The sequence below is a fragment of the Danio rerio genome, chromosome 5 (assembly GCF_049306965.1).
Source record: "Danio rerio strain Tuebingen ecotype United States chromosome 5, GRCz12tu, whole genome shotgun sequence".
In the NCBI taxonomy this organism is placed as follows: domain Eukaryota; kingdom Metazoa; phylum Chordata; class Actinopteri; order Cypriniformes; family Danionidae; genus Danio; species Danio rerio.
The window spans coordinates 16,489,639-16,502,168 of record NC_133180.1 but is presented as its reverse complement, the minus strand read 5'-3'; the positions used below and the strand labels follow the sequence as shown (position 1 = coordinate 16,502,168).

The window sequence follows — 12,530 nt, the reverse complement described above, 5'->3', positions numbered from 1 at the left end:
ACCATGCCATTTTGCAGTATAAATAGTGCAAGTAGTGGATTTACAGTGAAAACTCTTAAAATGAATAAGAGCACATTAATTTCCCGGATGATGCACTTATTTAACTATTAAAAAGAAGTGTGGAATGATGAACACTTCACGCACTCAACAGCCAATGCTTTGCTCATGTAGCTGAGGGGGCTGAGCTAACGGGCGCTGACGTTTGATTAATTTATTTTATTGTTTTTTTTATTTTGGATTGTGAAAGCAAAATTCTCTTATGAGAGTGATTATACCACCTCCAGGGGTCCGTTCTTCGTACGTGGATTACTCAGTTAGCTTGATTTGGATATTGACGATTTGACACGATCCAGGATCGTTTCGTTCTTCAAAGCTGATCCGAGAGTTGTTGTCATAGCAACAGTTCTGCTAGGTCAAACCTGATCGGGAGCAGGTTCAATTCATATAAACAGGATTAGATCGGCTCAGTTCAAGCAAAGATAATACAGAAAGTATGTTCCGAATTCTGATATTTTCTTACAGTAGTAGTTATATACACTTGGGAAAATGGTACATATTTTTTAAACTATATATATATATATATATATATATATATATATATATATATATATATATATATATATATATATATATATATATATAAAGTTATAGTCATTAATAAAATAAATAAAGTTATACATATTAATAAAACATATGCAATCTGCACCCTCGAAATGAAAGTACAAAGACTGCCACCTGGTGGTGCAAAGAGAAAACTTATTGATATGAACTTTTTAGATCGCTTTAGTACAAATTGTGGATAATAGAAATGCACAATATGTGACTTTTTTAAAGCAATAATACATTCATGCAGTCATAAACATGTTTTGATAGTTAATATGCTGGTGATTTGATGCTTCACAAAAGTTGCAGACGCCTTTACCAATATGAAAATGCTTTTGTTAACACAGTTATTCTTTACACCGATTAAAAAACAGCTACTATAATAAAGAAAATCTTTTCTAAATGTAGAACTAAATACATTGATTTGCATTGAAATACATGATGAATACTCTTGACACATGAAAGTGTAAAGCCTGCAGCTCACAACAAATGTGGAAGGTTATTGCGTGTCATATTTAACAAACGGTTTACTGCTAATTTGATGTAATTTTGCTTACATGGATAATTGAATATTAATCAGATGATGTCATTACGCTGCTATGCCGTCAGCCAATCGTTGCATTGCTGATCATGATTTCGAGGATCGATAGATCTGTCCTTTACAACACACGCAGCGATCTCAGATCAGTTTATCCAGACATTCTAATCTTATTCGCGAACTTGTTTGAAGAACCAAATTAGCAAGAGATCAGTTATCAAGATTAAAAGATCCAGGATCTGCCAAATAATCTTAGATCATTTGAGCGAGGTACGAAGAACAGACCCCAGATGGTGAATGCAGTTATACTCATGGCGGGTATTATTTGTTAGTTTGGTAATTTATTTTACTAATTTGGGAGCCGTCAAACGTCATCTGGGAAACTATTGGAATTTCCACTTAGTAAAAAACACAATGTGTTATCTACAATTCAATCAGATTGCTGCCTAAACGTCACTATGAAACATGTGATTTAAGAGAGCAGTTTCAATCAGGACTAGTGAAATCATACTAGTTCTTAAGTACCGTACCATAAATTGTCCAGTTATGGTTTTATTTATCCTATGGGTTTGCTCTCCAGCTTTTAAAGTCGTTCCGTCAGTTTGACTTGACCTTGAAGGCGCACAGGTAACGAACAGAGCCCTAATGGCTGCCATCACATCAGCTGTCAGAGGGAGCAGTGCGGAGACGGTCGTCTTGTAAGACCGAACACTGACACACTCAGGAGAATAGACAAGGTTAGAGAGTTAAAAGGCTGTCAGCGTTGATAACTGACATTTCACTGAGGGCTTCAGCGCTGTTTACATTATGCACTCTTCTGCTTTGAGAAAAAAAAAAAAGGCAACGTGTTTCCCAAAATCCAAATCGAGAGGCTTAAGCTTGCTGCAAAAGTTGAAAAAGGGCAATCGTGTGAGGGCCAGATCACAGCATGAGCTTTTGACTACTGAATGCCAAACCTGAAAAATTAATAAATAAAGTGTCAGGACTAATAAAGATTTTCATAAGAACAGAAGCCCTGTATTTAAATATAGTTCACCCAAAACATTTAAATTTACTTATTATTTACTAACCGGCAGTTGGTTTCAAACATTTATAACAGTTTTATTATATTAAGTTGAAAAGAAGACCTCAGCATTATAGCCAAGCAGTTGGAAACTACTGGAAACTTCTGGAAACTACATGCTACAAAGAATACTTCATCAGCGTTTGTTAAAGGAAGGATCAGTAAAGAGTAACTTACTGATGGACGTCAGGATGGATTTTTCTTCCTCCATTTCTCAAGTGTAAGTACGTGCGATTAAAGTTGCCTCGTTGACTCTAGCTTGCAAATGTATTTAGGTGTGATTTGTTACTTGTAACCGCGTGTACTGTATCAGGTTAACTGGCTATATTCTCTTACCGCGTGCAAAGTCACGTTAAAAACGCGACGCGTGCTGCTTTGTTAACGGAGCTCCATGGACGAGGAGTAGTGTGTGTGTCTGTGTGTGCGTGCAATCGCAACAGACTGTCATTGGTCCAATCAGCGCAGATTAGCTTCACGCTAAGGAGGGGTTTGGGAACAAATGAATCACTGGACGATTCATACGGGAGTCGCTGGGATAATTAGGTAAAAATAAATGCAGATTATAAGACCACGAAAGTGTTTTTTGACCTTGCATGCATATTAAACTGTTGGTGGAGACCCTTACAACCAAGATATGACCCTATTTCATGTATAATATGGGCTCTTTAAAGCAGGATATACTGTAATGTCTAATGTTAGGACTGCGTTGTTTTGTGTTTCTGTGTGTTTAATTTTGATTCCAGATTGGGGGCGTGCCTTCAGCGCACCTGATGCTGGTTAGCGCCCTTATTTAAACCCCGGAAGAGAGCTTGTCGGGGCCGCTGTCCATTCACTTGGCAGTTGGCCAGAGCTGCGCTCCAATTTGGACATTATGCTTTGTTTTGCATCCATACATTATCACTGACAACATTTACCGCATCCATACACTTGCATTTCACACTGATTGAACATATATTTTGAATATATATTGAATATAATTTAAATTGAGTTAAATAAATATTTTTTTTGATTATACTTCTCCTTGTCGTCTCCCTTATTATGTTACATCCCTAAGCCAGGTGTAACACTAAATATAGAAATTGTCACAATCACCAGCGATCCAGGCTTGCAGATCGCTGGTAAACAATTAGGTAAAAAATTAATGCATATTATAAGATAATGAGTGTTTTTTTGACCTTGCATGCATATCAGCCTGTTGTTGGACACCCCCAAAACCAAAATATGACCTTTTTTAATGCATAATAGGGGCTCTTTAAGGAACCAACAGGTCTGTGAAGCCAATTGACTCATCAATCTGATTACAAATAGATGATATGGGTGCATATAAACTAATAATAATATATAATTCCTTACATTTATATAGCGCTTTTCTGGGCACTCAAAGCGCTTTACACAATGGGGTGGGGGGGGTGGGGGTCTCCTCATCCACCACCAGTGTGCAGCATCCACCTAGATGACGCGACAGCAGCCATTTTGCGCCAGACCGCACACCACACACACCAGCTGATTGGTGGAGAGGAGACAGTGATGAAGCCAATTGAATATGGGGATGTTTAGGAGGCCATGATGGACAGAGGCCAGTGGGCAGAGTTGGCCAGGATGCCGGGGTTAAACCCCTACTCTTTTCGAAGGATATTCTGGGATTTTTAATGACCACAGAGAGTCGGGACCTCAGTTTAACGTCTCATCCGAAAGACGGCGCTCACTGAGCAGTATAGCGTCCCCGTCACTATACTGGGGCATTAGGACCCACACAGAGCGCAGGTTGGGCGCCCCCTGCTGGCCTCACTAACACCACTTCCGGCAGCAACCTAGCTTTCCCATGTGGTCTCCCATCCAGGTACTGACCGGGCGCAGCCCTGCTTAGCTTCAGTGGGCGACCATGTGAGAGTTGCAGAGAGCTAGCTGCCGGTAAACATAGTAGAAGAAAAAAACTATGGAAGTCAATGGCTAGAATATCCTCTAGTGTGTTCGACAGAGGAAAGAATATTTAAATGCCACTTCATTGCGCTCGAAATTGATTGTTTGAGATGTTTTATTTGAATAAGAAAGCATGTCAAAACAACTGAATTAGGATTCTTGTGATGAAAGATTTTGGAGCTTCAGTTTGATCGGACTTAATCATTCTTTGATCGTGCATTGTTTAACTGCAGTTGTGTGCTCACTTGTCAAATCCCAGCTGAAAAAAAAGCATCTGCCGTTCTGAGCTTGAACTCACCTACAGATTAGCATGTTTATGATAACACTCGAGCTGTTTTACATACTGATGCGCTGCGTTATCATGCGCACTTTGAAGCTATCAGTGGAGTTATGCAGTTGAGTATCCAATGCTGAATCAATTTTTTTCGCCAGGTGGAGTTTGGGTTTCGTCGGATGCCAAGTAAGAGAGAGACTCCATAAAAGACAGCCGTGTTCAAAATTCCAGCAACACCTGAATGTTTACACTGTGGCAAGGAGATAAGACTGTTTGTGCCTTGCCTCGCTTTAAAGTTTGGAGTTTCTAATTCATGCTTACAGACTGAGGGTGAAGCTTAGAAGTGGATTCGCTGCTTGGTATTTTCACGTGTTTGATCTTCTCTGGGGTCAGAGTAAAATTCGCATTTGAAAAGATTTATCTGGCTCTGTGGTTGAATTGTACATTTTCAACAGAACTCGCCTGTTTCCAAACACTTCAAAAGATGGAAAACAGCTATTTTACCTTTAGAGACAACAAATGGTTTGTTTTCTATAGCTGCACATGTGAAGATTATATTGAAGTGTTTATATTGTGTATGGGGAAGATTTTTATTGAGGCAGACCTGCGAGCTCGGCGGTGACTGTGGCGTTTACGTCCTCTTCGCTTTATGTGTCCATTTTTCTCGTGAGTTTTCGTGACCAAATCCTTCGCTTTCACTTTCTCCTCGTCATCTTTGGGGCCGACTGGAGTCTCCAATCTGGAAGAACAAACAAACAAAACTCCTTAGCATCAAATAGTTCAGTTGCCAATAAAAAAAACTATTCAAAAAAGTTTTTCAATGTTACTACTATAGCCATTTTGAAAGTTTCTAATTTTGTTTTACATGCATGTATCCAAAAATTTGTATTAACGTGCATGCATCCAAGATGAAAAGCAGCCCAGGCTCATTGGAATTTTGTGCCTCGGCCTACGTTTTTGTGAAAGGTAAAATACATTACTATTTGTATAGTTCATACACATTTTTACTACTAAAATTCCATGACTTTTTAATTACTTTTCCAGAATTTTCTGATAAATATTCATGATATTGTTTTGTGTTTCATGAAATGTCTATGTACATGTGGTAAATAAGAAAAAAAATGCACGTTCAAATTGATTACAGCATATCAAAAAATGTGACAATACATTAACAGTTAAAGTCAGAATTATTAGCCCTCCTTTTATTTATTTATTTATTTTTCTTTCTTAAATATTTCCCAAATGATGTTTAACAGAGCAAGAAAATTTTTACAGTATGTCTGATAATATTTTTTCTTCTGGAGAAAGTCTTATTTGTTTTATTTTGGCTAGAATAAAAGCAGTTTTTAATTTTTTTACTTAAAAAAATAAATAATTAAGAAATTAATCTACACAAACCAGTGTTATACAATAGCTTGCCTAATTATCCTAACCTGCCGAGTTAACCTTATTAACCTAGTTAAATCTTTAAATGTCACTTTAAGTTGTATAGAAGTGTCTTGAAAAATATCTAGTCAAATATTATTTACTGTCATCATGGCAAAGATAAAATAAATCAGTTATTAGAGATGAGTTATTAAAACTATTATGTTTAGAAATGTGTTGACAAAATCTCTCCGTTAAACAGAAAATGGGGGGAAAATAAACAGAGGGGCTAATAATTCTGACTTCAACTGTAGATTCTATTTATTATTATATCTGTAAGATAGTTTTTAGAAAGTATCTTGCTGTCTGTGTAAAAATTTTTGAAATATTGGCTGGTGCTTTAACAAGACTTATTAGTACAATTTAGCCTTTATCACCCAGAGTATCTTACCTCTGCAGTTAGAAATTGTTTCTGGACACAACACTCAAAACACATCTTGAACTATGGTGAACACGAGTGAAAGAGAGGCGAAGCTGAAACTGCTTTTGATTTTTAAAGTTATTACTTCAGCAACTGAAGTTTGCAAAGTTTACACCACACAGAGAAGGTCACATAAAGAGACGGACAGCTCAATTTCCTTTTATTTAAAATGTACCCTATTGTATCATCTCAAATATATTCAGGTACACAGATAATTTTTAAACACATTTTCATGACTTTTCCAAAACATTTTGGGTTTATTTCCCACTTTCCAAAACATTTCCAGGCCTGGAAAATTCCTTTTAAAAATTTCATGACTTTTCCAGGACCGTATGAACCTTGTGTACATTTCATCCCACTTTTCTGATGACGAAACCACTAGATGGCACGGTTTATATTTTTGCAAATCTAAAATGTTACAGCTCAGCACATTTTCCTTATCTCCTTAACCAAACACACCTGAATCAGAACTTCAGCTCAATAGCAGAGACTGAAAGACCTGAAATGGCTGTAATAGACAAAGGACACATCCAAAATATGCAGTGTTGGTGGTCCTACAGGTACATGGTTGAGAAACACTGACTTACAGTACGTTTTGTTGTATGTTTAAGAAATTAGTCCTTCATGTACAAATCCATGAGAAGGCAGGGCTTGTTGTATAGATCACCAAGATCAGCGAACCTCTGACCTAAACCCTTTACTAAACTGATTGTGTTTTCAAAAGCAAACCTAAAAGAGAAAAAGTGCACAGCGACCCCTTAGTTTAACTTTGATTTTGCATTGCTTTCATCTCTTTTGTGGAATGGAGATTTATCAGACTCAAGACTTGAAAGATACAATATAAGATACAATATTTGAAAAGGGTTTTACAAAAATGAGGGTTACAAAAAATCATAAATGTAAATATTGAGAAAATCTTAAAAACACCTTTAAGAGTTAAACTAAATTCTTAGCATATATTTAAAGTAGGAAATTTAAAAAAGGTTTTCATGGAACATGATCATTACTTAATGATCATTTCACTTCCTCCACTTCACTTCCTAATCTGCAATTGCCTCTCTGGATATACCACTAACTGTACTCAAAAAAAATAATAATAATAATAAAAAATTTACTAATACTTTCCTTCTTAGACTTTACAGACCTGAAACTTTCCTATAGCACTTATTCATTGTTGCTTTTATAGTTGTGTAAATTGCTTCCTTGTCCTCATTTGTAAGTCGCTTTGGATAAAAGCGTCTGCTAAATGACTAAATGTAAATGTGAATGTAAATGTAATATTTGATGATTTTTGACAAATAAAAAAAATCTATCATTTTGAGCCATGCACTGTATTTATAGGTACTGCCAAAAATATATCAGTGCAACATAAGATGTGCTCCAGAGAGATTCCTTTGACAGCTTCAGGGTACATCAACACTGAATACATCAAGATACATTAATAAAATGTCTTAAAAATGTTTTCTGACCACACTATCTCTTTTCAAGAGTTTTCCAAAAGTTGCTTTTTCACTCTGTAACATCTAAAAAGGTTAAGTCTCTGCACTGTGCAAGAGTCAAACATAAGATGATTCAACCTGCGGGTGACACAAGAGTATACAGTTGCGAAAGAAAGTCAAAATATAGACAGGGAAACATGCCAAAACAAATATGATGCAATATCAGAGTGCTTCAAAGAACACTGTCCTACTGATAATGCAGTTTATCTGCACAGTAAGAACGAACCGACAAAAAACACACAAACCAATCTCAACGCTATCAGGCTTAAAGAAACAGTTCACCCAAAATGAACATTTCCCCATCATTTTCTCACTCTCAATCCTCCTCATTGTATAAGACTTTTATTCTGTCAGACAAACACAAAAAAGTTTTAAAGGAGACCTATTATGCAAAAATCACTTTCATAAGTCTGTGAATATAACCAGCTTCTAATGGTAACAATGTACTAATTCTATTTTATATAATAACTCTTTATAAAAAGGAGTCTGCATAAAAAAATTGACTGGCATTCTCCCTTTGTACATGTTGTCAGAGGGGGAAAATCCCACCCATTAGTGACGATCTTTCCCTCACTAGACAGCCCTGAGCGAGAAGCACGTCTCCGCCAAAAGAGTTTTTGCACTGTATATGCTGAAGATAATGTCAGTGACTAGAGTTTTAGGATGCACAAATGAATACTGGAGTCTCCATAAACTATGGAGCCAGATCGGTCTTAAAAATAATACATTGATAAAATGAAAAAAAAAATTAAAAGAAAAATGCTCAGCAAAATTCACATTTACTAAATCCAATTTGTAAATTCAAAACACTTCATAAATACAATACAAAATTTGTGAATTCACAAGTAAAAATCATAAATGTTTCTGATTCATCATAAATAAATCGCCAAATTAATTTGAATTGAGTATATAATGAATTGTGTTTTAAAATGGATTTGTGTATTTATGAATCGTGTTTTCAATTTACATATTGGATTTGTGTATTTTTGAATCATCCTTTAAATTTGTATATTTTTGAATTGTCTTTTGAATTTAGAAATTAGATGTGTATTTTTGAATCATTTTTTAAATTACAAATTGGATTTGTGTGTTTTTGAATCGTCTTTTGAATTTATGAATTGAATTTGTGTATTTTTTAATATTTTTTTAAGTTTATTAATTGGATTTGTGTATTTTTGAATCGTCTTTTGAATTTAAGAATTGAATTTGTGTATTTTTTAATAATTTTTTTAATTTATTAATTGGATTTGTGTATTTTTGAATTTTCTTTTAAGTTTACAAACTGGATTTGTGTATTTTTGAATTTGCGTCATTTGAATCCACGAATTTCATTTGTATATTTTTGAATCGTCTTTTGAATTTACAAATTGGAATTGTATATTTTTTCAATCATCTTTTGAATCTACGAATTTGATTTGTGTATTTTTGAATCGTCTTTTGAATTTGCAAATTGGATTAGAGTATTTTTGAATCATCTTTAGAATTTCTGAATTGGATTTGTATATTTTTTAATCGTCTTTTGAATTTACAAATTGGATTTGTAAATGTATTATGAATGTAAAATGTATTATTTTTGAGACATAACTTCTACCACTACTTTTTACATCTTCAGTTTTTTTTCCCAAAGATAACATTAAACCAGTTTTGAATATACTGCTATGCTGATGCATAGGTGCTTTTAGCTCCACCCTCTTCTGAAAAGAGCACAATCTTATTTGAATTTAAAGTGACAGTCACCAAAACGGCACAATTATGATCAAAGCCTAAAAGAGGCAGTTTCAAAGAGTTATAAAAAATGATCTGTGTGGTATTTTGTGCTGAAACATCACATTCATACTCTCCGGACATGAAAGACTTGATTTACATCTTGTATAAAAGGGGCATAATAGGTCACCTTTAAACTTTATTGTAGTAGCTTTTTCATGCTGTACAATATTCTTGGATAGTGACTTTTATTTTGAAGCTTCCAAAACGACTAAACCATACACTGCACTGGGGGTTGAAGCATGTCTCATCAAGTGGATCGATCTAATTTTGAACATACATTTTTTAATACTTATAAAAATATTCCTAATTTTTACATTTTAAACTTTAATCACTGACTTCTGGTGGCAGCCAAAAGCAAGTTATGCACGACTGATTAATACGATGCAGAAAAAAGTTTATACAAAGATAATGGCCTTAGAGTGAGCAAACTATATTTATTTATTTATTTTTTAATTTTTTTAAATTTTTGGGTAAATTAAGTACAGACACACAACTGCATCACATGACTAATAATGTGTCTAATTCTCAAAAGGCTTTGCTTTCACAGACCACATAACTTAAGGCATAACTTCAGGCTATCCTTTTGCAAATGTATATCAGCTCTACGTGGAGGTGAAACTGAAAACTTGAATTTCATCAATTTCTTTTTCTTCCCGTGCGTCCCTGTGGGCATATGGGCAGTTATATCATGAATCCTAAACAATAACAGCTTGATAATGAAACTGAAATGCATTGTTCTGAAGGCACGAGAAATCTCCATTATTGTGTTATTCAGTTTGTAAGTGCACTCATGTCTGAGGAAGGGGGTTAGGGGCTTCTCTGCTGAGAAACATTGAGCATTTTCATGTTTCTCTCCTAGACCTTCATAAATGCAGAGGTCATCTGCTCAGCATTCAAATGAGGTGTCAACAGAGAGGCCTTTATTTACACGCCTCAGTTGAACTGACATTTCTGAAATTATTTGTGCGTATCTCAAGGTTGTAAGGCGCATGGTTTGGAAACTCAAGTCTCTTTTGTGCTCGCCTTTCTGTCGATATAAGGGAGAAAAAGTGTAGTATGTGTATCCATCATGATCTGATGTTAAAATTGAAGAATATGGAACATTTCACACTCTGTTATATTTTTCATGCTGTCAATGATTGCATTTGAACAGGCTGAAAATGTTATAATCAGCTGACTTGAAAACTGAGTAATTTGGTTTGTGTTAGTTGTACAGTGAACAGTATTGCTTATTAAAATTTAATCGTAAAAGGGATAGTTCACCCAAAAAAATGAACATTTTGATATCATGTTTTAAGTTTTCACTTGTTCCAAACTTGTTTGAGTTTCTTTCTTCTGTAGGAACATATTTTGAAGAATGTTGCAAAAAGAACCCCTTTAGAACCCTTTGAGTGTGAATAAACAATGAGGAAGTTTACATTTTTAAATAAAGTGAGCCTGACCCTGAATTTGTACAATACTGATGTGCTGACAGAATCCAAATGCTAATAATTCTAGAGATATACCTCTCTGTAAATGAACTAAACAATTCACATAGCTTTATATATTAAATATAACCAAGACAAATCTATATTGCTGTACCATATATACAGATATTGTTTGTGTATCTACTGGTCCCGTCAAAGTACACTATAAAATAAATCAATTAGGATCACATTTTACATAATACAAAAAAAAATTATAAAATAAAATAAATAATAATTAATAAATATGCAAATTAATTGATTAATTAATTAAAATAAAATAAAATGAGTGCTGTTAAAAAAAAACACTTTACACCAATACTGATAAGGTCATTTAAAACAAACAATGAACAAACACACACGAATAACAACAAACAAAAACTAAACAGAATCACATTTTCCATACAAACATGAATGCACACAAGAACAAAACAAAACAAAAAAAACAAAACGAGAGCTGCTGGAAATATCAAGGAAAATAACATTTATCTATTAGAGTCACACTTTACAAAAATATTGATGAGGTCTTTTAAAACAAACAAACAAAAAAAAAACAAAAAATAACAAGCAAAAAAGTAAACACTGGAATCATATTTTCCATACAAACATGGATAAAACAAAACAAATCAAAACAAATTGAGTGCAGTAAGAAATATTACAGAACATAATATTTATCTACTAGAACCATACTTCACACAAACATTGATGAGGTCATTCAAAACAAACAAACAAACAAACAAAGAACAAACAAAAAAAACTAAATATTGGAATCACATTTTCCTTACAAACATGGACGCAAACAAAACAAAACCATAAAATCAAAAAATAAAATCATGTTTATTTAGGTAAAATAAGCATAATCTAGGGGCCTTTGCCTTTTATATAAGCCACTTCTGATACCAAATGACCAAGTTATTAATTGTTGTTCCTAAAACTTGGATAGACGACAAGACTTTTGTCAGGCATAAAGTAAAAGGAAAAAAAAAATGATATATTATTGGGTTTCACGCTCAAAAATGACATCAAAATGCACAACAAACCTGATCATGTAACCAAAAACAAAACAAAACAAAAACACAAAACCAAAACAAAAAAATTAAATCAAATCAATACAAAAAGCAAAACAAAACAAATCAAAACAAAAATCTAATAAAATTATATCAAGTCATATCTAAAAAATATAATCAAAACAAAACAAAACTAGTGTGCAACTATTGCTATTGTTATTGATGATTTTCCCAGTTTCCAGTTTATTACTTTTACTATTTTGCATTTTTTTTTACCACTAAAACCGCAGCTTAACGGCCATTAGTCCACTCACAATCAAAAACATGTCTGATTGAAACGGCACTCGAGCGAAGAGAGCGGCTCAGGTGAAGACTGCGACTCTTCAGCCTTTCTTTTCCTGCCAAAACAGTTGGAAAATAAATGCATAAATAAAACTGATTGCTGGAGCAGGTCTGACTCCATCTCCTCCATAATTACACATCCACCTCTAGAGTGCGGGAGCGGTGTGTGTTTGCGTGCGTTTCTCCGCGAGTTTGTGTGTGTCTGATT

General features: G+C 34.3%; 1 protein-coding gene across 14 annotated transcripts in view; it reads right to left on the bottom strand.

Moving 5' to 3' along the window:
- srrm4 (serine/arginine repetitive matrix 4) overlaps positions 1-12,530 on the bottom strand; it is a 763,243-nt gene that overhangs the window by 44,799 nt on the left and 705,914 nt on the right. For all 14 annotated transcript variants that reach the window (XR_012406132.1, XR_012406131.1, XR_012406136.1 and 11 more), the window contains one exon: positions 5,003-5,137. Coding sequence is in view for 1 of the 14 variants with exons in the window: in NM_001423807.1 (NP_001410736.1) it covers positions 5,003-5,137 (135 nt within the window). In the remaining 13 variants the exon portion in view is untranslated. The remainder of the gene's footprint in view (positions 1-5,002; positions 5,138-12,530) is intronic.